Genomic DNA, 26,070 nt, shown 5'->3' with positions numbered 1-26,070 from the left:
ATTCACTATTGTTATCTCATATTGTGTACAAGAAATGAATCTTAACACAGCGTTCAAAGGACAATGAAGTCAGCAGCAAGCAATTATGCTTCTTGAAGGTACATTCTCTAACTTCGACATTCATAATTTACACTTTACATGGACAGGCAAGTGTTAATTAGTGAAGTTTTAATTCTTTTCCTTACGTGGCGGTATACTTAGATAGAATTTTCATCACCATATTTTATTTGGTCTTTAGAGACGGATCAGTTTAGAATTTCTATTAATTGTTTGACAAGATCCTTTTCTGGCACTGTTTGCGTGTTATTACTTTGACAGACAGATAGGTAATTAGCAGGCAATAATTAAAACGATTTGAGGAACCACTTGAAACACATGTGGGGCGAAGAACCACTGGAAACTCTTCAAACCCTACATATGCATATTTTTCTGGTTTGTCACAGTCTATCTGTTTCCAAGTAACTTCCAGTTAGTTATCTCTGCGAACACGGGAGCTCACACTTAAATTAACACCTCAATAGTTTGTGAGGGCTCACTTACCTTCTCTCTGTCTTTTCTATTTTTATGAACCGTGCAAGAAGGTGGAAAACCAACTACTACTCGAAATCTCCCCAGTTTAGACGAGGCTTTTTAATATGTTTTATTAGGTTGACATGTGTGTCAGAGCATACTACCTCACTTTTGAACTTAGCTTAGACTTCATTTTCCTCCAAACTTTTCTTAACCAATCAGTATTTCAGCTGTCTATAACACCACGCTACAGTTTTGTAGGTTCTCATGTCGATATCCAAACTTCATTGGTCATAAAGGTGGCTAACTAGGATACAACTGTCGAAGCACACAGTTTCAACATGGAACTGAGGAACACATACAACGATTTCATCTGTCAGTCCTGTCAATGGATGTTGTTACAAAGGTACTCGAAAAGCTTCCAATCCCTGAAGTTGACAAAAAATGAGGAAATGTCATGCTACATATTTCTAAACATTCTAACATGCGATCTGTATAATGGTGTCATCCCCAGAAATGGCATCGCCGTTTGACATAGAGGTTGTTTTGGAGTGCATGCAGCCTGTACGGATATCGCAACCGCGTCGTCACTCTTCTCATGAAAAAAGAGAAACAATTTCAATTTAGGTACACATGGTGTACAACAATAAACATTCGCCATCAGTTAATAGTCAGACCTATATGAACTCCCGACCGTCGAAATCTTTCTCGTTTGATAATTCCTTTTTATTTTATGTCCTGCTGAAATATCCGGTATGTAGGAACCATAGAAACATCATTTAGGCTGGATTCGTTTCCTTGAGCAAGGGCATTAACGATAAAATTAATGGCAAGTACTGAAACATTTTGAGAAGAGTTCTCCTACACGGGAATTCGATCATATTATACGAGCTCAGGAAGAAAGATCAGACAGTGAAAAGTAAACTGGCTTCAGCTATAGCGCTCTGTTGTTGTGGAAAACCAACAAGGAATCGCAGAAGACCGTCGAAATAGGAAGAAAAGAAGCGCATAGGATAGTAGGCAACAATTATGTTGCTGGGAATGGTAGCAAAAATTGGACGGACGTGGAAGTATCGAATAAAACAACAGAGTAAGAAGTTCGGTGACTTACATTGCGAGACGTCAGCGTTACTTAGTTTGGAATATGGAGAGAAAATGTTTAAGAAAAATAAAAACATTAACCAAAAAATTATGTGAAAAAGAATGCTGATAGTCTAGATAAAGAAAATATACAGAGGCGGAAGCAGAGACTTGCATACACCAGCTTCAGTCAGCTGTACATCTGTACGGATGGACGCTATAATAATTTGCAATGGGCGTTTGGTGTAAAGAAAATTCGCAGTCTGTGTTTGTATGACAGGCGATAGCATAATCAAACTAATTGCAAATATGCATCTGAAATATAGGTATGTGTTGATATTATGTAAATGGAAAGTAAAATTATTAGTGTTTCTAGTGATCATGTAACTTCTTTCGCCAAGTTCTTGGCAATATTATTTAGAATCGTCTGTGTTAGCTCTGTCCGTAACATACTATTTTAAAGTAAATAAACAAATGCTACACTATATTTCTAATATTCCTGCAAGACAGTGTTTGAAAACTACGGCGATAATCGACTGGTATGGAGGACACCACCGCACGTTGCTGTCATGATCGCCACGAACGTCAACGGAACCATGAGTCATGGAAACTCCACAGGTCACCGTTCACGAATGAACATAGCAACGTCTCAGTCACCCGCCGGAGCTGTGAGTATGTTCCCTGACGTTCCTAGACGCTTATCTTGCTCGGATCACACCTTGATGCGTACTCTGCCTATAGACTGGCCTCTTGTAGGACTTGAATTTTTTCTATATATTCTGTCAGAAAATTGTTACCTAGCCTGCGAAGAGCTCGCAGTTCAACGTTTTTTGCTAGCGCTCTGTACATGCATAAGGGAGGAAGACGATTAAAACTAACTTCTAGCCGTCCTGACTTAGGGGTTACGTGATTTCTCTAAATCGCTCCAGAAAGTGCCGCGATGGTTCACTTGAGAAGGCACGGCCGATTTGCCTCCCCATCGCCCCCCCCCACGTCCAAGCTTTTGCTCCGTTCTAATGACCTGGCTGTCGATGAGACGTTAAACAGCAATCTCATCCTCCTCCTAAACTTAACCGTTCACCATAAACAGATGCCGAACTGTACTTCTACTAGTGCAGCACAATAATTTGTCTTTATACTTCGCAAAAGTACACTATTAGTGTCATTCTGACAGACGTCATAACATATTGAAATATAAATACGTAAAGAGGGCTTACCGTGTTTAGAGGTGCTATTTTCTATAATACTGAAATGGTCAGTCATCGTGTATGTGCTTTCTGGGAAATAGTTGCACAACTAGAAACACTATCAGTTTGAATATCGGCTCCACTTTTCACCTGTTGTCCCCAGTTTCACTTACGGATTTCACATGAATTTGGTTCCCGACACAGCAGTGTAATTGAATTGGTGACACGATACAAAAATCAGTGGTTTAAAAGGTTCTTCATACGTTTTGTACGCAAATATGTTTCAAGAATCACAAGAATATGCTCGTAGTTGAAAAGTCTCTGAATATGACAGGCTACGCCATAACTGATGTACCAAGTATAAATTGTTGGCAAAGTAAATGACGACTGGTTGGTTGGTTGATGTAAAAGAGGGTGGGAGGAACCAAACTGCTAGGTCATCGGTCCCTAAACGATGACTATGAATGAATGTAAAAGAATTTCTCTTCGACTGGATTAGTGAAACCATGTCCAAAGGTGCAGATTTCATTACAGTGCGAAATTGGACACGGCACTGTGACAGAAAGAGCGAGGACATGGGGGAAAGTGAATGGAGTTGTTTAAACATATTAGGAATTTGTGATCGCCTAGGTACAATAGGTGTCCTGTCCAACGATTAATCAATCTTCAATTCTTCAATTGCTTAAACATTAGGGTATCTATCCGGTGAGCTCTAAACTTAATCATTCAGAATTTTTGCTAATAATATGTAAGTATTGCTTAAGTTCTAAATCTATAATTGATGTAACGTGTCTTAACTATCTTTGGTAAATCCGTTAGCGAAGAAAAATGCTACGTTTAAGAAAAAAGGGAAATAGCTATCACATCACAAAAAGAGACATTGCTGATACTCACTCCGTGTTTCTGAATGGAGACGTTGGTCAGGTGCACGAACACGTTGTCCATCTCCTGGATGCTGGTGTCGTACTTGACGGTGCAGAAGCGACAGAAGCCGCGCTTGAACAAATATATTTTCAAAGGACGAAATGACGTCACCAGTACATACAGCCGTAAGTCGAATTTCTTGCCACCAATTAAAAGAGGGTTCTGGATGTACCTGCACAGTAAAAAATTTTCCTTGAGGTAATCAGCAGCCCGAAGTCCAGGAAGTAAGTATATACGCACAGTCCTGTCACATTAATCTGACCACCACCTACGTTCGACATCAATGTACAATAATCACTCACAGACGTGGCAGCACTAACAGAGAAGGGTATATAACACGTGCCGGGGGGGGGGGGGGGGGGGAAACGGAAAACAGTGCAGTCGTTGTGAATATCTGACGTCCAAAACATGATGATCATTGGTTTTCAGGCCAAGGTTGGAAACATTTCCAAAACGGCTAAGTCTGTAAGCTGTTTGCGTGCTGTCTTGGTTAATATATACCACCCATGGCAAATCGAGGCTGTCCTCGACTTACACTGAGGAAAATGTCGTGCACCACAGGCCGTAGGCGACAGGGGTGGACGACGGCTATGGAGACGTGTAGGGGTGAACAGGCGTGCAACTGTTGAGCATCTGACGGCCCTGATGCACCAAGGGGCTACCAACAGTGTCTGCTCCAACGATCGTTCAGCGAGTATTGCTGCGTGCGGGCCTCCGCAGCAGGCACTTGGTTCATGATCCCATGCTTCATCGGCGATGAAGACTGGGATTTTGCAAGCCAATAATGCAAACGGACGTACACTCATTGGCGACCGGTGGCGTTTTCAGATGAATCACATGTTGCACTTCATCAGACAGGTCCCTGGTGGGTGTGGCCTTGCAACAGTCGTTGTAAAGGCCCAGCCCAGAGGAGGGAGCGTTGGGATCTGGACAATGTTTTCGAAACATTCGCTGGATGATCTCATCGTTCTGGAAGGCGCAGTGGATCGACACAAGTATGCATCTATCATTGGGGACCATATCCACACCTATTTACAGTTTGTGACTCTTGAGTTTCTCCCGGCGTATTTGATAATCAAAATATCCACGGGTGTACTGCCGGTCTACAGTGTCCAACGGCCACAATATTTCGGCGATCATACATATCGCCATCATCAGGTGACTGACGGACTGAACTCCTGTGAACGTGCTGGCACGGAGATCCGTACGCTGTGACTGCTCAGAGGGAACTGGGTTCGGTCGCGGCGGCGGCCGATTTAAAAACCCTCCGCCGCGGCGCCCTCCTTCCGCCGTCCGCGCCCCGCGCCCCGGTCGCGCGGTGGAACAGATTGCGACGGCGTCTGAGATGACGTCGGTGGGATGGCTCTGTCCGCCGTGGTCGTCACAACTATACGTTTGCTCGATTTACTCTTCATTAACCCAATCGCTGGTTCCCAAGCCTTGCTAAGATTATAGCCACAGTCACGGTTTATGAGGTCGTCATTGGTGCGAATTTCGATGGCCTCTCTAACAAAGCTGTCCCAGTATCTCGACGTCTGTACCAGAATCCTCGTGCGTTCATACTCCATCGCGTGATTTTCCGACAAACAATGTTCAGCGACCGCCGACTTGCTCGGATACATCAGTCGAGTGTGCCTCTGGTGTTCACGGCATCGATCCTCGACGGTACGCATCGTCTGACCAATATACGACTTGCCACATTGACACGGAATCTGGTACACGCCGGCCTTCCTCAAATCGATGTCATCTTTGGCGCTCCCCACCAGTGCACGAGTTTTATTCGGAGGACATAACACAGTTCCGACCCGGTGTTTCTTCAAAATGCGGGCAATTTTCCCTGAGAGTGCGCCTGTGTATGGAATAAACGCAGTGCCTACCTCGTCCCTCTTGATTTCATCCATCTCCACAGGTTGTGCTGTAGTGTTTGGGCGGAGAGCACGTTGAATATGCCACTCTGAGTACCCATTTCTTCGAAATACAGTTCTCAGATGTTCCAATTCCTGGAGTAGACTCTCTGCGCACTATCTAGGGCAGATGGCTACACCACTGGAGTCGCCATGACTGCACATCCCTGTCTTTACCTTCCACAACCTCGCTTATTGTATTCCTGCGTGTATCTTTGCGGTCCGCGCTGCAGAAGATTGTTATTCATACTTTTGACAGGTGGTCATATTAAAGTAACTGGATAGTGTAGTAGGATAGCTCCATCAGCGAAACAAGACGACTCGGACTGTCGTCAAAAGATTGTGCGAAAAATGGAAATAACAACTAGGCTGAGTAGTTGAAAAACACCATTAATTCCTTTAAGTAAATTAATTATTGCCTACAGTTTGTCTTTTACTGATTAATACATCACCGAATGACTTTCCTATACACGCGGCCATGTATGGAAAGTTTGTAGTATCTCAAAAGTCTGAGGCACGTGTGTCATACGTCTTCCAGGTATCTACGCTTGATAGCACTTGCCAGAGCTGATCTACCACAGATAACGCGTACGCCCCCACGCGAGCATGCGAATGTTATGTTAGAATTTACCCTGTGAGGGACCATCATCGGATTGGATTAATAGAAGATGAAAGAGGAAGAAAGAAAGAGAGATAGAGAGAGAGGAGTGGCGGGGGAGTTTGTCAGGGGTTCGGTTATCCGGCGCTACAGGAGAGGCATTGTGTTAGCATGGAGAGGTTTGCTATTAAAATTCTGAAAGAGTGGCTTCCAGGAAGAATCGGACACCATATTGCTTCCTCCTTAATACGTCTCGCGAAATCATCACAACGAGAAAATCGAAGAAATGAGATCTAATACAGAGATTTACCTTTCGGGAAAATGAACAATGACGGGCCGAAAATGCAGTTGGTACGAGATGTACCCTCCGGCACTCACCGTAAGGTGACTTACGGAGTGCAGAAGTAGATTCAGATCAAATTACACCACGACAGACCCACTGGAAAGGAAATCAGCCCTTTCAATCGTAGCTTTTGATCCAGCATCTTGGTAGATTCGTAGGGTATTCAGTTCCTTCCTGTAATCGTATTTGGCGATGCACTGCTTGCGACGTTAAGTGAAGAATTGACAGGATTACTGTTTGGTGTTCTTCTTATATTTTGCGTCAGTGCTGATTTCTACAGGATTTGATAGGAAAGTGTCTTAGGCTTCTATGTCGTTCGCATATTTCTTACATCACCCCAGCCGACCGTAACGAATAGCTTCTGTGAGCTAATGGAGGGTGCGGCGAATAAAAGTGGCCCGGGCGAGTGGATGCGACTGGCCGCGAATGTATGCGTATAATCACACCCCGTGTCGTGACTGTATGCACATAACCACACTCCGTGACGCACACACCACGTGTACGCCTGCTGCGTGATCCACACAGGCTCAGAGCTTAGTGCGGGCTGTGTCAGCGTCAGTGGAACATTGCAATGGGGACGATAGCACTCACAGTGGAGCAGCTGGTGTCCGTTGTGGAAAGTTAAACAAAGTCGTGGAAACAGTGTCGTCAGTTATTTACTCAGAAGTTTAAGGGTGTGAAAGTGCCAGCAATGAGTTCCGTGAAACACTTAGTCCGAAAAATGACGTCAGAGAGGATCTGATTTGAACAAGTCAGAAGTCATCCCGAAACATGTCCGCACGCCAGAAAATGTGGCTGCAGTTCACCAGAAAATGCTTCACAGTCCTACTAAATGCACCCGACACCTGTCGCACGTGACCTGCATATCATGTCGACCATGCGAACGAATACTCCACCTGGACCTCCACAAGCATTCGTACCAAGTGTCTGTTGTTCATACATTAAAACGAGTAGATGCTCCTCAGCGCCTCAGGTTTTGAGAGTGGCTGTTCTCTGAGATAGCAATGTATGGCTCGGACGTGGATCTGTTCATTTTATGTGATGAAGCCTGTTATCCCTTCAATGGTTACGTCAACTCACAGAAGCACAGGTTCTGGGCAGCGGGGAATCCACATAACTTCCACGAAGCACCATTGTATGATACGAAGGTTGTGGTTTTGTGTGCAGTGTCTGGACGCCGCATTATTGCCACCAACGTCTTTTATTAAACGCTGCCTTTGGCGCGTTTTATTGCCAACATTTTGCAACGCTTTGTGGCAGCATTTACGTTGGAGGAAGAGACCTACAGTTACTTCCTACAGGATGGAGAAACTGCCCATACAGCCGGCCGAACCTTGGAGTACATTTAGACAACCTTCACGCTTGACAGAGACGTTAGAGGACTTCGGTCGAGTGGCAGCCCTAGCTGTCCACATAGGCCACCTCATCTGTCAGTGTGCGATTACTCTGTGTGGGGAGCCCTCAAGTCCAAGGCGTTTCGCAATAACTTTCATAGTCTTCAAGAACTGCAGCAGAGCATTTCAGATGAGACTGTAGCAGTTCCAAACGGTCTAGCTTCTATCCCCCTTCAGTAACTCGCTGACCAGGACCCAAGAGTGCTAAGAGATGAATGGTGGTCCCTTTCAACATCTGATGTAATCAGGTCAGTTCTGCATTTCCATTTCCTCTGCTTTGTTTCCTTGACCCTGGAACTCTGTTCTCCAGCCCAGTCCTATTTGCCCCATCCTGTAATTTGAAATCTTGAAGAGTTCCTCAGACGGGCACTGCTGATCATTCCATGACTGTTGTATCCTGTCTGCTGCCGATTCCGTCCTGAAGATCGAACTATGTCTGACTTGTAACAGTTTTGTGGTTTTACTGCATGTCACAAAATAAAAGGGGTATCGCAGCAGCTTTCGTTTCTCTAAGAGATTGTACTGGTATTGTAGGTGGTCCCTCCGTTTATTTGGGATGCCGGGCTACAGCTTCATCTAAACAGACATTCTATACACGAACTGCAGTGATGTATAGATCCTTTACCAGATAGATTTACCCCAAGCTATTACACTTGTACAAGGTACTCTAGAAGAAACACTTCAGAAGAACCCTTCAGAACAAAAGCCAATTTCCCTAACTTTAGAGATGTGATCATCACTCAAGGTGTGTGCTAACGAGGGTAGCACGCTTCTTGACCATTTTTGGTATGGGGACTCGTAGATGTTTGTGAGGTTGCCAGAGATGCACGACGCATTTCTTGGTGGACCACGCAAAGCAGATTGTAGAGCATTTCTTAGATACACCCAAGTTGAATGTAGAAACTCGTGAAAATACGTATAGCCTGTCTCTGAATATTCTATATGACTGCCTCTAGCGCAGCTTGGTGCTCTTCCAAGACACTGGAGGATCGATACAATGAGTATTTGTAATGGTAATGCTTACTATAAGTTCACGCTAACATCTCACAGCATGTTACTGCCAGCTGATAATGCTACTGAAACTCCATTGTGACTGCAAAAAGGACTCGCATTTAGTAAATAGTGAAATATAGAAAACTTTATCGTCACTAACGAGTGTCATTTTCTTTACTTTCCATGCTGAGTTTAACTATTTCATCACTTCTGTTATTTGAGAATGATCGCTGCTATATCACACGGAAATCACAATACATTCCGTAATGTTAAATTTGTGTAAGGCAGAGGGAAGTGAGTGATGTGGCAAGTCTTTTGGCGCGTGGCGTGGCACAAAGCATACGTCTAGCCCCCAACTTCACGTGGAACCAACACCGTCTTGCGGAACAACGCCTACAATACTGACGCGACGTCACTGTATGATATGGCGTGCCACGTCACTGCCAGACGAATGCGGCGTGCTCCACTTCCGCCACGCGACACGATTGTGCCAGTTGACAGTGTACGAAAATTTCTGCTTTCGTTGCGAGATTGCCTGAGTATCGAGGAAAATGAGAGACAATCCTGAGTACCTTATTCATTTTGTTGATCGTATGTAGAAATTTGTATGTGTTTATGATCACATCACGCCTGCACTCAGCCTCGTGATACCAATTGAGGAGCTACTCGACCGAATAGTAGCGGCTTCGGTCAAGAATACCATCTTACGACCGGGAGAGCGGTGTGCTGACCCCACGCCCCTCCTATCCGCATGCTCCACCGAGGATGACACGGCGGTCGGATGGTCCCGGTAGGCCACTCGTGGCCTGAAGACGGAGTGCTTTTTTTTTGTGACCACAGCAGTGCTGTATCCAACAACTACAACGCTCAGATAAGTCGGGGGAAAGGATTGCAAGTGAAACATCACTGACATGTACAGGAATTGAATATCATGTAATGTAGTTGTACAAGAGAAGGAAAATGTAAAACTAAACAGAAATACGTTAGATGCTTTTTCATAAAAATTAGCCTTCCGTTAGTTGTAGTGGTTCGGTGGATGTAATGTGATATCAGATCCTATCGGTATGTAACTACATACATATTTTTTCTGCCAAAATAATTCTCCACATGTGCTAAGAAAGAAATTACAGAGCCCTTTTCTCAACTTTATAGCAATATTTTTAGATTTCTGTTTATTTTGTGAGTACTGGCGTGAGTTCTCTACTACTTTGTGGTGAGTGGTCTACATTACCCTGACACATGACGTAGAGCAGGCTGTTCCAACCGAGCTCCATGGAGCCGGAGCACTCCGGAGCGCTCACTGCGGCAGCTCGGAGCCCGCGTGGAGGGGGAAAGCGAACTCACTGCCCCCTGGCCGCATGCAGCCGCAAGTGACGCAATAATCCGTGTTCAATGACAGCTATGACTAGCCGCTGGAGCCCTGTGCCTCTATTGGAGGATGGTCGTCCACAGTGTGTTGTATGTCAAAGTATTTAATTCTGCGAAGAGGTACAATATACAACGACATTATACACGTCTTCATGCAGCGCACTACGATCACGTAGAAGGCGTTGCATGCAGAGAACTGGAAGCCAGGCTTAAGAACGACATACCAGGAGACGTAAGTTTAAAAACGGTTTCGTAATACGGAGGGTATCAGAACATGCAACATAGTTCGTGCTCTGTAATGCGTTTATAATTTTCAGGTGAATGCGAACGGAGAAAACATGACTGAATCTGCAATTCGAGCAAGCTACAGGGTCACTCACATCACTGCGACGAGTGGCAAGCCGTTTTCGGTGTGACCACTCGTAAAATTGTGCGTGGTAGCAGTTGCAGAATGTTTGTTTCCAATGGAGGGGCAGGCAATTGAAGGGGTTTGCCTGTCGAAACGAACAATGTCTCGTCGAATCCTGGACATGACAGTGGATTTAGAGACACAGCTCAGGAAAAAGGTGGAGAGCTTTGTTGCATTTTCGCTAGCGTTTGACGAAAGCACCGACATATCGGACTGTGCTCCGCTTGCAGTCTTTGTGCGAGGTGTCGACATGGAGCTGCAAGTAACTGAAGAACTCTTGGATGTGGTACCACTCGATTACACCGCAACAGGGCGTGCCATGTGCCGGCGTGCCGGCCCACTTGACTGGTCACAGCGAGCGACACGGCTCCCTGGAGCAGGGAGCGCTCCGTGGCTCACAACGGAGCCGACGAGCTGGAACAGCCTGACGTAGAGTATCCTCGGTCATGCGTTGATATAAGGCCACGTAACAAATGAGTAGCGTGAACTATACATAGATTTTATTCATGTCACAGTTTACTGATATTTACAAACCCCATCTTCGACATAAACATATCAAAGGAACATTCTATATACTTTCTTCCTCTAGGTACTTCCTAAGTAAAAATGCGCTTTTCATCAATTGTCTGTGCAAGAGGATATGATCTCACTATGTGCTTTCTTAAAGGGAAAGCTTCATTCACAGCAAAATACTGTGGAAATCTTCAGTCTCCTTCGGGGAATAATGTATGTGCCGAAAACAACAGCGCGCCCCCATCCAATGCTTTCCCGGACCAACTTTGTTTTGTACTCTCTCAACATTGTTGGGGCTATATTCCACGACGTCAACTGATAAAAATAATCCATCTACGTATGAAACAGCTAAGAAGATCGCTGTTTCTAATTGGAAAATGTTTCTACAAAGTTAGCAGGAGCTTGGATTCTGATGTGCTTTCCGTCAAAGTTACTAATAGTGTTCGATAGGCTCGATAATTCCTAGTACCTGTCAGTTTTTCTCTTCGAGATTACAACGGATGGTGTTCGTAAATGTTCCTTTATTGCCTTTGACGTTTCAGCCATATTTATCTGAATGGTAGAGTATCCTGGGAAAAAATAAAAGTAATGACGGACCGATATACAAATTTTTAAACACCTTGAAGCTCCATTTTCGTTCACATTGGTATACCGGTAAGGCTGTACCCAACAACACCTTTTAGACTTTTGTTGATTAATATTAACAAATTTGAATGAAACCACAACTTCTTCATCGCCTGAAGAAGGTACAGTGGTACTTTACTAATGCTGAATCAATTGTATTTCCTCCGAGTCACAAAATATGCCACGTATGTACATGGCACAACAAGTTTCGTGTCATTTGTCACGCGTTCTGCCTTGTGGTTACTACTCATATTATTCGGCCAGTGATACACACTAAGACACTAAAATGTTCCCAGCATAACCGATTTTGACAAAGAGCATTAGAACTAATTTCGCCGAAAGGCCATGCTTGTTATATGTCGACGTTGAAACCAAAGACAGCAGCGTCGACAAAAGATGAAAAAAATGTGGATCGTATGTAGTCTGTGGCAAGGCTTTGGATATCCACGGCTGTAGCAAGAACAGGGACATCATGGACTCTGTAAAGCAAAATATGTGGCTGATGTGGGGGATAACTAACCCTGGAGATTAATTCTGTGGAAAAGAGCAAATGTTGCAAAGCACATATGTCGGTACAATTCAACCATCTGCATCCCACTACAGACAGTCAGAAAGCTTGTTCGTAAGTAGTGAAGAAATGATAATAATTAATTAGAGATAACATGGAAATATTGCGATAAGACGTTGAAAACATTAAAATGAATTCTGCGTTAATATGTATCCCGCGTATGTTGTGGTCGTGGTAGCATTAGCCGGCTAATAAGAGAATACATGAGGACGTAGGTCCAAATATGAGGAACAATTTTGTGACAGTATGCGCCTAGAGCACGGCTTGGCTTGGATTAGTATCATGGAGTGTGAGAAAATCAGAAAAGAAACCAGCGAACGAACATGTGGTGTTACAGGAGAATGTTGAAAATTAAGTAGACTGGTAAGGCAAGAAATAAGGACATTCTCTGCATAATTGGCAAACGAAAGGAATGTATAAAAAATAGAGGCTAAATGTAAGGGGAGGATGATACGACCTGTGTTAAGAGCTTTCCATGATATTATAAGGAGCTGTAGAGACAAGAACTGTAAGGCTGTACAGACAGTGGACTATATCCATCACATAACCGAGGACGCTGGGTGTAAAGAAAATGCAGGAGCAAGATCTACAACGCACCAGTTATGAAAAATAAAAGAAAATAAAAAAAAGAGACAGTGACTTCCTGCTCTATGTATGAAAGACGGATGTACCCGGGCTAGTTATAAGATGGTTATGCTATGAAGGGTTTTCACCTAGGCCTTCTAGCTACCAGTAGCTCAACAGATGGTATGGTGGAAGTTTATGAAAATACGAAGTTAAACCACGTACTTGATCAGTGCAGTAGGTGAACCAGTACCTGGCCCCATGGCTGAAATTTTCCTTGTAAGACCTGATGCTTCCAACAGAAGATTCTTCCATTATGTATGACCTTAATTGAGTTACACCGGTTTGAGGAGGATATTAAATACTTTCAGCTGATGCGCTGGCCCCCAAAAGCACCCTATGAAAAACAGATCAGGATGCCGATATGCACGGTGTCAGAGAACACTAACAGGTTTTGTAGACTGCATGCCGCCAAAGAAACACTTGTTTTAAGAGTAAAAGGGGTTATAATTATTTTTATTATACGGTTGTTCTTTATCAGATTACGCCAGTCTTTGTCTACGAACACTAATTATGATCGAGAGTATTCAGATAAAAGACTGCTCTCTTTCTGACGTACGTGTTAGGTATTTCGGAAACTTTTGTTTAACCCTAAAGTCTTTCTACCAGTGGATAAACATCGCAGTGCTTCAAGCATCACCCGTAAAAAAATTTGATGCGAGTAGTAAAAACACTGTATCTGAATCAGGAGAAGGAAATTTAACCATTATTTCGTCTAACAATCCTCAATTTGTCAGGAAACGCAACTGACATGAAAAGGAAATATTGCTATTTGCCGTTCAGTATAGTTGCAGCACAGGAAAGAACCACTAAGTTAAATTGCTAACAACTCAAGAAGTACCTCTAAACACATTTATGACACTTTCACTGCGACTGTTAGTGGTACTGTCGGTGAATATAGCGAGTACACTTGCTTGCGTTTAAACAATTTCTTTTAAGTAGCGGGGAAAATACAGGGTGTTTCAAAATGAATGTACAGGTTTTAAGGCTTTGTAGTATTTCTTACATTCAGATTATAATTACAGATAATACATCAAATGAAAGAGCAACTCTAACAGTTTTTATTACAAGTGTTCAAAGTGAGCACCATTCTTTCACGCATGGAGTCAATAGACAAGTTCTTCCCAAACCTTGATCAAAGTGTCTGGAGTAACTGTTCCGACAGTGCTGTTTCTGAAGTCAGGTAGCTCATAAGGTATCGGAGGCACATGCACATGATCCTTTAGGAACCACCGAAGGTTAAAATCGCATAGCGTCAGATCTTGCATGAACGTGGTCATGCAAAACAAGCTCGGTCATACTGCGCCTTTGCGGCCAGTCCAGCGGTCGGATACAACGCCCGACTAACCAATTGCATGCTGAGTTATGCCAGTGAGAATACGCTCTATCTTGCAGCCAAATAAAGTTGTGTGGTTCAGCTACTTGCAATCGAGGAAAGAGCCATAGCTCTAGTGCACCATGATAAGAAACACCAGTGACAGTTGCTTCAACGAAAATGAAAGGCTCATAAACTTTCCTCCGGAATATGGCATTAAATAAATCTATGTAGTGTAGTCTGTTAGCTACTGTACCATCTCGTGGGGATTTTCTGACCCCCAGACATACGCACATCATGTGTGTTCACATTTCCACTTAGGTGAAATGTTTTTTATCACTGAAGACGACACGATCCAGAAAATCGTCATTGCAAAATTTGCAAATAATGTGTGTAGGATTTAGAGCTTGTAACAGCTGCGAACGATAAGGACGTAGCTGTTTGTGTGCCTTTAGACGTCTCAATACAGACTGGCCTTCTGAGCTGATTTCTTGGGTTACGCGTGATACACACTCACTCATTCAACACGTTCTTCAGTCACTCTTGGTCGTTACATACTCTGTCCTTTGCGCACAGGTATGCAAAGAAAGGTGTTTGAGTTACTCTTTCGTTTGATGTGTTAGTTATAATTGTAAGTTGAATGTAATAAATGCTACAAAGCCTCAAAATCCGTATACTCATTTTGAAACACTCTATACCTACCTGTTGCAGTCTAAAATGAATAGTAACTGGCTGTTTCCATCTGTATGCTCGGGGATGCACGCAAATAAAGGGATTTTTGGTGATCTTGGACCGAACAAAATGTATCACACTACTAAAATTCGAGTATCCTTCAGTTAATTTCAAATAAGACGTATATAAAATTTCTGTTGCACCCGGAATTTCATACACACTTATATAAACGCGGTATCATTCACCGGGATTAAACGCGGTATCATTCACCGGGATAAAAGAGAGGTTGTCTACTTCTCTCAAGCTCACTTCCCGTCACGTCACTCCATCTGAACGATGCCGCTGTCCCAGAAAAGACAGAAGAACTCTTAACTTGCTCACACCAGAATGTGACATCACGACTGCAGAATCCACATGTGCTCCTACTTTTGCCAGAAATTCTTGAATAACATTTGCTCTAAATTACTTTTACATACAAAAAAGTAAATATTGTAGTAGATAAATACGGCAGCGAGTGAAACGGCCTATTAAAATGTAAAGTGCTATTGCATTTTCTGTAAAAGAGAAGAAAGTTGCGTCTCTATCTCAGTGATACTGACTTGAAATTTGACACTAGGCTGCCTAATTGCCTTACAACGTAGTAGTGGGTGTTTGATTCAAAAAAATGGCTTCAAATGGCTCTGAGCACTATGGGACTCAACTGCTGAGGTCATTAGTCCCCTAGAACTTAGAACTAGTTAAACCTAACTAACCTAAGGACATCACAAACATCCATGCCCGAGGCAGGATTCGAACCTGCGACCGTAGCGGTCTTGTGGTTCCAGACTGCAGCGCCTTTAACCGCACGGCCACTTCGGCCGGCTGATTCAAAATATACATCAACACAGCTATTGCCATGTGAATACGAATGTCCTCAGTATAAGTGTGCATTTACTGCACACTAGCAGCCGAATGAGAACAAGGCAAGTGTTTACTCATAGGAGTATTTTGAAAGGACTGATATCCACGTACCTGGAAATGACGTATGACTCTCTCGACCACGGTCCCATGAGCGCCTTTGTGTCTCTGGTCCACTTGGTGACTTTCGACAGCCGATTGATGAGGAAGATTCCTGCGCCTTGAGACTTTCCACACGGTTTCATTATCCACGTCTTGTGAGGACCGGTGCGGTATTCTTCCAGAAATATGTTGTAGTCTGCGTCAGTGGAACAACATCAAATGGTCAGCTGGCTACGGTCAACGAAAAAAAAGTGGTCACAAGAAATTAATATTTCGTACTGTATTACTGATTCTTTCCTTTATAATCATGTTCTTAATCTATCTTTGGAACAGCGATTCCCATTAACTAACAGCCAGTGAATAGCTTCAAAAGAAATCTAGAAATACAAATAACTACATGAAATAGTTGCGATTGCTGCTTCTGAAAGTACTATCTCTTAGAAGTTCTTTTTGAAACCTAGTAGCTACTGTTCATTGTTGAACCTCGTATAGTACTGTTCTTTTGCTAGTTACAAGGAAATTCTGGAGGATATTTCCTTCTTACCGTTTTATCTTCTGGTAATATCACGTACATTTATTTCGCACGTACCTACCTTGGAAATTTTTGATGCAAACATAGTGCGAGAATTTAACCATCATGACCTGCAGCAATGTCAGAGTCTCTGTCATGTATGGCTTCTGCGATCTTTATTCATCACTTACCAAATGATGTAACTAACCACGCTGAGTAAACAGAGTATCTTTTCACGGCTGTTTACTGAAACCATATCGTCGACTAAAAGACTGAAAAGTCAATAAAGACGAATACCATTACATTTTTTCCTATTTGCGTTGTAAATCATCCGATAAAATACATAGCACGAATGAATAGCAGATGTTGAAATGAATTATTATTCACTGCGCAGTCAAGAGCGGAAAATCCAGAAAGTACTTCTTCGTTACTCTAGTTCTACATCTACATCTACATCTATACTCCGCAATCCACCATACGGTGCGTGGTGGAGGGTACCTCATACCACAACTAGCATCTTCTCTCCCTGTTCCACTCCCAAACAGAACGAGGGAAAAATGACTGCCTATATGCCTGTGTACGAGCCCTTATCTCTGTTATCTTATCTTTGTGGACTTTCCGCGAAATGTAAGTTGGCGGCAGTAAAATTGCACTGCAGTCAGCCTCAAATGCTGGTTCTCTAAATTTCCACAGTAGCGATTCACGAAAAGAACGCCTCCTTTCCTCTACAGACTCCCACACGAGTCCCTGAAGCATTTCCGTAACACTCGCGTGATGATCAAACCTACCTGTAACAAATCTAGCAGCCCGCCTCTGAATTGCTTCTATGTCCTCTAGGAGTAACTTTTCCGACATGACCACCACGAATGCTGAGCTACATTCATTTGATGAATATTGAGTACGATTTCTTCGTGGGACAGCTATCGTCACGGTTTCATTCCTCAGGCATTTAGACCGAACTTATCTTTTCAGCCTCGACGTGAACAGATTAAACCGCTTTCCATTTCAGTAATTACGCTTTATACAGCCTTCGGGAAATTATGTTAGAGACCTCCTCCCCGGTGTTATGGTAGTATGCTGAGAGCAGCAGGACGCCATACTTTTGTGGCCTATGATAGTTTTCAACTGTCAAAATTGATGGTTGTGTTGTCTCGACTGACGGCAGACTCTGGACGCCACATGCTGAATAAATCGTCACCTTCTGCGGACTGTAATAACGTGTGGACATGGGGTTGCCAAGTTTCCGGCTTTACGTGTACGTGTCTGTTTTTAACAGTCCTGTCTGTCGAAATACACTCCTGGAAATGGAAAAAAGAACACATTGACACCGGTGTGTCAGACCCACCATACTTGCTCCGGACACTGCGAGAGGGCTGTACAAGCAATGATCACACGCACGGCACAGCGGACACACCAGGAACCGCGGTGTTGGCCGTCGAATGGCGCTAGCTGCGCAGCATTTGTGCACCGCCGCCGTCAGTGTCAGCCAGTTTGCTGTGGCATACGGAGCTCCATCGCAGTCTTTAACACTGGTAGCATGCCGCGACAGCGTGGACGTGAACCGTATGTGCAGTTGACGGTCTTTGAGCGAGGGCGTATAGTGGGCATGCGGGAGGCCGGGTGGACGTACCGCCGAATTGCTCAACACGTGGGGCGTGAGGTCTCCACAGCACATCGATGTTGTCACCAGTGGTCGGCGGAAGGTGCACGTACCCGTCGACCTGGGACCGGACCGCAGCGACGCACGGATGCACGCCAAGACCGTAGGATCCTACGCAGTGCCGTAGGGGACCGCACCGCCACTTCCCAGCAAATTAGGGACACTGTTGCTCCTGGGGTATCGGCGAGGACCATTCGCAACCGTCTCCATGAAGCTGGGCTACGGTCCCGCACACCGTTAGGCCGTCTTCCGCTCAAGCCCCAACATCGTGCAGCCCGCCTCCAGTGGTGTCGCGACAGGCGTGAATGGAGGGACGAATGGAGACGTGTCGTCTTCAGCGATGAGAGTCGCTTCTGCCTTGGTGCCAATGATGGTCGTATGCGTGTTTGGCGCCGTGCAGGTGAGCGCCACAATCAGGACTGCATACGACCGAGGCACACAGGGCCAACACCCGGCATCATGGTGTGGGGAGCGATCTCCTACACTGGCCGTACACCACTGGTGATCGTCGAGGGGACACTGAATAGTGCACGGTACATCCAAACCGTCATCGAACCCATCGTTCTACCATTCCTAGACCGGCAAGGGAACTTGCTGTTCCAACAGGACAATGCACGTCCGCATGTATCCCGTGCCACCCAACGTGCTCTAGAAGGTGTAAGTCAACTACCCTGGCCAGCAAGATCTCCGGATCTGTCCCCCATTGAGCATGTTTGGGACTGGATGAAGCGTCGTCTCACGCGGTCTGCACGTCCCGCACGAACGCTGGTCCAACTGAGGCGCCAGGTGGAAATGGCATGGCAAGCCGTTCCACAGGACTACATCCAGCATCTCTACGATCGTCTCCATGGGAGAATAGCAGCCTGCATTGCTGCGAAAGGTGGATATACACTGTACTAGTGCCGACATTGTTAATGCTCTGTTGCCTGTGTCTATGTGCCTGTGGTTCTGTCAGTGTGATCATGTGATGTATCTGACCCCAGGAATGTGTCAATAAAGTTTCCCCTTCCTGGGACAATGAATTCACGGTGTTCTTATTTCAATTTCCAGGAGTGTATATACAACCCCGGGCTGTTCGGCTTATGTTAGGTTTTTTAGAGACGAAATAAAGAACGCGCAGCTAAGGCCCAATGCAGGCTTGTAAGATAAGCGCGAGGAGTAAGTGTAAGGACGAATCAGGAGATACACCATAACGGTATATAGATATATCAACTACTGCCACTCTAGTAAAAACAAAGTTGGATGACAAGAAGTTTTTAATCGGCGTCAAGATTTCACGAAATTCATCGAACAAAACAAATGGCTCTACCTTTTCAAAAGTTTTTCGTTCATGAAAAGTGGACACCTTGTTTCAAATCGCATCATAATGCATAATTTTATACTGAATCAATACAGTATTACCTTGCGAAATATTTCCTTACTATTCTGGGCCACAATGTCAACGTCAAAAGGGTGTTATCTCTCGTAAACTCCCAGTGGAAAAAGGAACGCTATAAACTGCAAACCATTCACGAATATGATGTTGTTTTGTAGTTTAAAATTATCCTTTCAAGAGTTCCACGAAATGATTTCCAAAAAAATTACTTTCTTGGTAAAGTGGATTTTCAAATAGGAAATAGTAGTACTTAATCATAAATTATTGCTATTTTTAATAATTTAATTGAAATGATCAAAGTTAACAAATATCTTTAGCCTTTCCGTCTCAGAAAAACAGATAATTGTTTATTTAGCGTAATGACGAACTTCTTAATTTTTACATAAGATTATCTCAAGAGCAGTAGAGCAGGTAAAGAAACTGAGCACATAGTTCCTGTCAAAATGGCCAAGTTGTAAAGCTGTTTAACGATTTTATTTTTTTTAGTTTCTTAGCGTTGAGCTCGTAAAAACTGACTGTAATTGATCATTAATAGACGATTGAAAATAGCCAACTGACTATTTCAATTTAAAATTGGTAGCCCGTATTTTGCGGCAAAATGTCCGGCTTAATACAACGCCGATTCTGCTTTTCTGTTTCTGGACCTGGAAACCCTATGTGAACAGCACAGTGTTGCGTGAGTGTACAGCGTTTAAAGTGATCGAGAATGACCAGATAAGATTTATTGTTTAAAATAAATATTGATATGAGTTTCACTACAAGTCAGCGACAGTCATAAGAGATAACTGTTCTGCAGAATTGATCACTTTTCTACTCTTATAAGGAAGTCGGGTGTCGCACTCATTTGTTTCCATGAAGTTCTATAAAAGTAATGTGTTGCGAAGAGAACTAGTGGGATTACTATTTCTGATATCAAAATAAATATAATATAATAAAAAGCTTATTGTCGATGAATCAACATTTTTCTCTGTGAATGTTTGTGATCCTTTGCTTCAAACGAATTTGTGCTGTGTTAAATACTTTTGTTCGAAAAAAATTTTGTAGTACAAATTCCCCTTTCTATCCTACAGGAGTGAGATAATTCATGGTATACGTACATTTCTTCAGGAAACATTATGGTTGTCTGTTGAAAGAGAGCACGACCACATCGTTTTCTCTCACTCAGGACTCCCCTTATAACGACCAACACGTCGGAAAGGCATCAACATAGAGCACAAGCAAGAGCCAGCGTTCGATGTGTCAGGAGTGAAATAAATGTAACAAACTTCCCGTTTACGTTATCCGATGTACATAACAACTTTTCTTTCTACGAAACGAAATAATGTTACTGATTAGCAACTCTGGCATCTGTGGTATTTCACTGCTCCAGTGTAAATGTGGTTGAAATGGCTCTGAGCAGTATGGGACTTAACTTCTGAGATCATCTGTCCCCTAGAACTTAGAACTACGTAAACCTAACTAACCTAAGGACATCACACACATCCATGCCCGAGGCAGTATTCGAACCTGCGATCGTAGCGGTCGCGCGGTTCCAGACTGAATCGCCTAGAACCGCTCGGCCACTCCGGCCGCCCCAGTGTAAATATCCAGAGATAAGAGGGGGATTAGAATTCAACGTCCCTTTGTTGATGAGGACATTACAAATGCAGTCTGGATACGGATGAGGCGGGTAGAAGAAACTGAGCGAGTCCTTTATGACACAACCACATTTGTGTTGAGGGAACATCCAAAGCATAAAACAGCATGACCTTGAGGGAACTGAATTTTGGCAAACCATCGAGAAAAGGACTGTTATCAACTTCTGCTACTTCCTTTGAGAATTCGATGCTAAGATGCATCGAATTAGACTACTACGAAGTGCGTTCATTAAGTACAGTGACACTTCTTTTCTCTCGGGCAGTTTTGGTTAAAAAAATATTAATTTTGTTTGCGACCTCTTTAGACGTTCCTGCGTCATCTCATATGTTTACAGTAACGCCCGGTAGATGGCTGCGCTGTAACCAATTTTTGAAATGACGCATACAAATGAGATATTTCTAAGAGCGAAGACCAGTTAACGAATTTCTTTTGGCGGAAAAGCAGACTATTGCAAATATCCAGAGGTGTTTGCAGAATATCTACAGACCCAGGTATGTGGATAAAACCAGCGTAAATCGCTGAGAGAAGCATCTGTCGTTAACAGGAAGATGTTAAGGAAATCTGGGCTCCGAAGGGCAGGCCGGTCGAACAGAGCTGTGATGCCTGCAGTCTCGCAACGTGCAGAAACTATTATTCGGGGTGATCGACGAATAATAATCGGGCAACTCAGTGCTCAACCTGACCTCTCTGGTACACATTGTCTACCAGTTAGTGTATTCAAAGATTCGTGCCCGATGGATTCCTCGAAGACTAGCTGGAGACCATATACAGGAAATAAGGAACATCTGTGCCGATTTGTTGTCTTGTCATAAGGATGATGGTGACAACTTCTTGTAAAACATTGCGACAGTCGATGAAACAGCAACTGGCTGCTTTGAGCCTGGGGAAAAAGAAACGGAAATCTACGGAGTGGCGCTACAAAACCTCTCTTTCAAAACAAAAATTCAAAACAGTACCCTTAGTTTCTAAGGCCATGGCTACAATTTTCTGGGTCTCTGAACGTGCTATTTCGTTCGATACCTAACGACCAACTCGGTGTACTGTGAGACTTTTGCGAAACTGAAGGAAAGTTTAAAGCATGCTCGTGGCTTAAAAATAAAAACATAATTTTCCTTCTCCACAACAACGAAAGGCCACAAACTAATCTGCGCACTCAGACATCATCACAGAACCCCAGTGGACCGTTCTTCCTCATTCGTCCTACAGCCCTGATATCGCACCTACAGACTTGCGTCTCTCTGGTCCACTGGAGGAACTCCGCGGCGGGAAGCATTGAAGCAATCATCGGGAAGTTACTGATGCAACAGAACATGGGCGAGATGCAGTTAATACATCGCCAGTATGACGGCATACGGTCTCTCATATCAAGATGCTGTAAGGCCACAAAAGTGTATAGAGATTACGTTGAAAATTGAGTTTTATAGGCAAGAAATGTGGGAACAGTAAAGTGCATTGAAATCATGAACAAAACCATAAGAAAAAAGTGTTGCTTTAGTTACTGCACGATCCTCGTAAATAAAATTACTAGTCTGTATGATAGCGGACTGAAGCACTGTCCTGCAACTGTCGGTCGAGTGCCCGGGAGTAAAATAATTTCGTTCATAGGGATTCAGAGCGTCTGCTTTAATAACTGCGTTGGCTCCAGCTGCGACGTTAAGTGTGAACTCTGTGCGATGTGCCTTACCTTAATGTGCCCTACTTGTCGCCTTGTACACACAGAGGAGCCTGATGGGAGCGTGTGGGCAGGCCGGCTTACCCGCGGGCAGGACGAATGTGACGGGCACGAAGTCGAGGTGCTTGTAGCGGCGCGTGAACGGGCACCGCTCCCCCAGTGGGTTCTGCTGGCGCTCCAGCTCCTTGCAGTAGCGCTTGATGTTGCGCACCAGAAGGTCTTTCCGCGTCAGCTCCGGGTGGTTCGGGAAGTGGTTGATCATCCTAAGTGGGTACACAACCACAAAATAACAAACTTGTCACGGAGCGTGTGGCAGGTTCTGCTGTGTTGAAGGTACAAATACAGCGTGTCCTTCTAAAACTCCGCGCTCCCCACCCATCTTAATGACGGTTCATATAGTAAAAAAGAAGTCTCAGAAATTTACGGGAGTGTTATCTGGAAAACTAGGCTATATCAAATAACCTAAATTTAGTCATGTTATATAGGTGTGTTTCAGGTGCGTAACAGTGTTAAATAATAAACAACATACTTCGCTTAGTCAGTCAGGTTTAATGGCAGTCACTGCTTTGGACGACGTGTTTCGCCAGCATGCTGTCATTATCAAAAAAATGGTTCAAATGGCTCTGAGCACTATGGGACTTAACTACTGAGGTCATCAGTCCCCTAGAACTTAGAACTACTTAAACCTAACTAACCTAAGGACATCACACAACACCCAGTCATCACGAGGCAGAGAAAATCCCTGACCCCGCCGGGAATCGAACCCGGGAACCCGGGCGTGCGAAGCCAGAACGCTACCGCACGACCACGAGCTGCGGACTGTCATTATCAGATGTCCACTTATTAACTATATATCTCTTTACATGATTACGTTCGCAACGAAACGAAGTTTCAACTGTCGCATTTACTACCCAGCCTCACATGCCAAAATACACTACTAAAAAAAACTAACTCCGTCTACAGGCCGCAAGCGACCCATCGGGACCATCCGACCGCCGTATCATCCTCAGGTGAGGATGCGGATAGGAGGGGCATGGGGTCAGCACACCGCTCTCCCGGTCGTTAAGACGGTTTTCTTTGACCGGAGCCGCTACTATTCGGTCGAGTAGCTCCTCAATTGGCATCACGAGGCTGAGTGCACCCCGAAAAATGGCAACAGCACGTGGCGGCGGGATGGTGACCCATCCAAGCGCCGGCCACGCCCGACAGCGCTTAACTTCGGTGATCGCACGGGAACCGGTGTATCCACTGTGGCAAGGCCGTTGCCCCAAAATACACTACTGGCGATTAAAATTGCTATATCAAGAGGAAATGCAGATGATTAAAGGGTATTCATTGGACAAATATATTATACTAGAAGTGACATATGATTACATTTTCATGCAATTTGGGTGCACAGATCCTGAGGAATCAGTACCCACAACAACCACCTCTGGCCGTAATAACGGCCTTTATACGCCTGGGCATTGAGTCAAACAGAGCTTGGATGGCATGTACAGGTACAGCCGCCAATGCAGCTTCAACAAGAAACCACAGTAGATCAAGAGTAGTTCAAAAATGGTTCAAAGGGCTCTGAGCACTATGGGACTTAACTTCTAAGGCCATCAGTCCCGTAGAACTTAGAACTACTTAAACCTAAATGACCTAAGGACATCATACACTTCCATGCCCGGTGCAGGATTCGAACCTGCGACCGTAGCGGTCGCGCAGTTCCAGACTGTTGCGCCTAGAACCGCTCGGCCACCCCAGCCGGCATCAAGACTTGTGACTGGCGTATAGTGACGAGCCAGTTGCTCGGCCACCATTGACCAGACGTTTTCAGTTGGTGAGAGATCTGGAGAATGTGCTGGCTAGGGCAGCAGTCGAACATTTTCTGTATCCAGAAAGGACCGTACAGGACCTGCAACATGCGGTCGTGCATTACCCTGCTGAGATGTAGGGTTTCGCAGGGATCGAATGAAGAGTAGAGCCATGGGTGGTAACACAACTGAAATGTAACGTCCACTGTTCAAAGTGCCGTCAATGCGAACAAGAGGTGACCGAGACATGTAACCAATGCCACCCCATACCATCACGCCGGGTGATACGCCAGTATGGCGATGACGAATACACGCTTGCATGTGCGTTCACCGCGATGTCGCCAAACACGGATGCGACCATCATGATGCTGTAAACAGAACCAGGATTCATCCGAAGAAATGACATTTTGCCATTCGTGCACCCAGGCTCGTAGTTGAGTACACCATCGCAGGCCCTCCTGTCTGTGATGCAGCGTCAAGGGTAACCGCAGTCATGGTCTCCAAGCTGATAGTCCATGCTGCTGCAAACGTCGTCGAACTGTTCGTGCAGATAGTTGTTGTCTTGTAAACGTCCCCATCTGTTGACTCAGGGATCGAGACGTGGCTGCACGATCCGTTACACCCATGCGGGTAAGATGCCTGTCATCTATACTGCTAATGATACGAGGCCGTTGGCATCCAGAACGGCGTTCCGTATTACCCTCCTGAACCCACCGATTCCATATTCTGCTAGCTGTCATTGGATCTCGACCGACGCGAGCAGCAATGTTGCGATACGATAAACCCCAATCGCGATAGGGTACAATCCGACCTTTATCAAAGTCGGAAACGTTATGGTACGCATTTCTCCTGCTTACACGAGGTATCACAACAACGCTTCACCAGGCAACGCCGGTCAACTGCTGTTTGTGTATGAGAAATCGGTTGGAAACATTCCTCATGTCAGCACGTTGTAGGTGTCGCCACTGGCGCCTAACTTGTGTGAATGCTCTGAAAAGCTAATAATTTGCATATTACAGCATCTTTTTGCTGTCGGTTAAATTTCGCGTCTGTAGCACGTCATCTTCGTTGTGTAGCCATTTTAATGGCCAGTACTGTAAAAATGAAGTAGTGCACATTGAAGTACGACGTCGATTTTGACCTGGTGATGGCATTTTCCAACCGGGGGATGGTAACTGTACTAATAGTGGTTACAACGTCCTCCGCCAACGGATAGCGTCGTGTCACACCTACCAGAGTGCCATCCATGACTACCCTTTAAGTGGGAATTCTCACAGCCATAAGGCTCAGTGTGGAGCAAACGTGTGAAGCAAGCAGGCAACCACGCCACGGAGATGCTATCGTGCTTCCTACAGCCAAATGAATGAGTTTGAAAAGGATCAGACTGTGG

At 44.5% G+C, this 26,070-nt stretch overlaps 1 protein-coding gene across 1 annotated transcript in view; it reads right to left on the bottom strand.

Moving 5' to 3' along the window:
* The window catches only part of LOC126260270 (polyglutamylase complex subunit TTLL1-like), a 73,043-nt gene that overhangs the window by 26,567 nt on the left and 20,406 nt on the right, over positions 1–26,070 (bottom strand). Inside the window, exons 3-5 of the mRNA XM_049957596.1 lie at positions 22,966–23,144; positions 16,038–16,221; positions 3,672–3,873 (exon numbers count right to left, since the gene is read on the bottom strand). Coding sequence (XP_049813553.1) covers positions 3,672–3,873; positions 16,038–16,221; positions 22,966–23,144 — 565 coding nt within the window. The remainder of the gene's footprint in view (positions 1–3,671; positions 3,874–16,037; positions 16,222–22,965; positions 23,145–26,070) is intronic.

This window comes from Schistocerca nitens, chromosome 5 (assembly GCF_023898315.1).
Source record: "Schistocerca nitens isolate TAMUIC-IGC-003100 chromosome 5, iqSchNite1.1, whole genome shotgun sequence".
Lineage (NCBI taxonomy): Eukaryota > Metazoa > Arthropoda > Insecta > Orthoptera > Acrididae > Schistocerca > Schistocerca nitens.
Note: the sequence above shows the minus strand (reverse complement) of the source record. Positions and strands in the feature narration are given on the sequence as shown.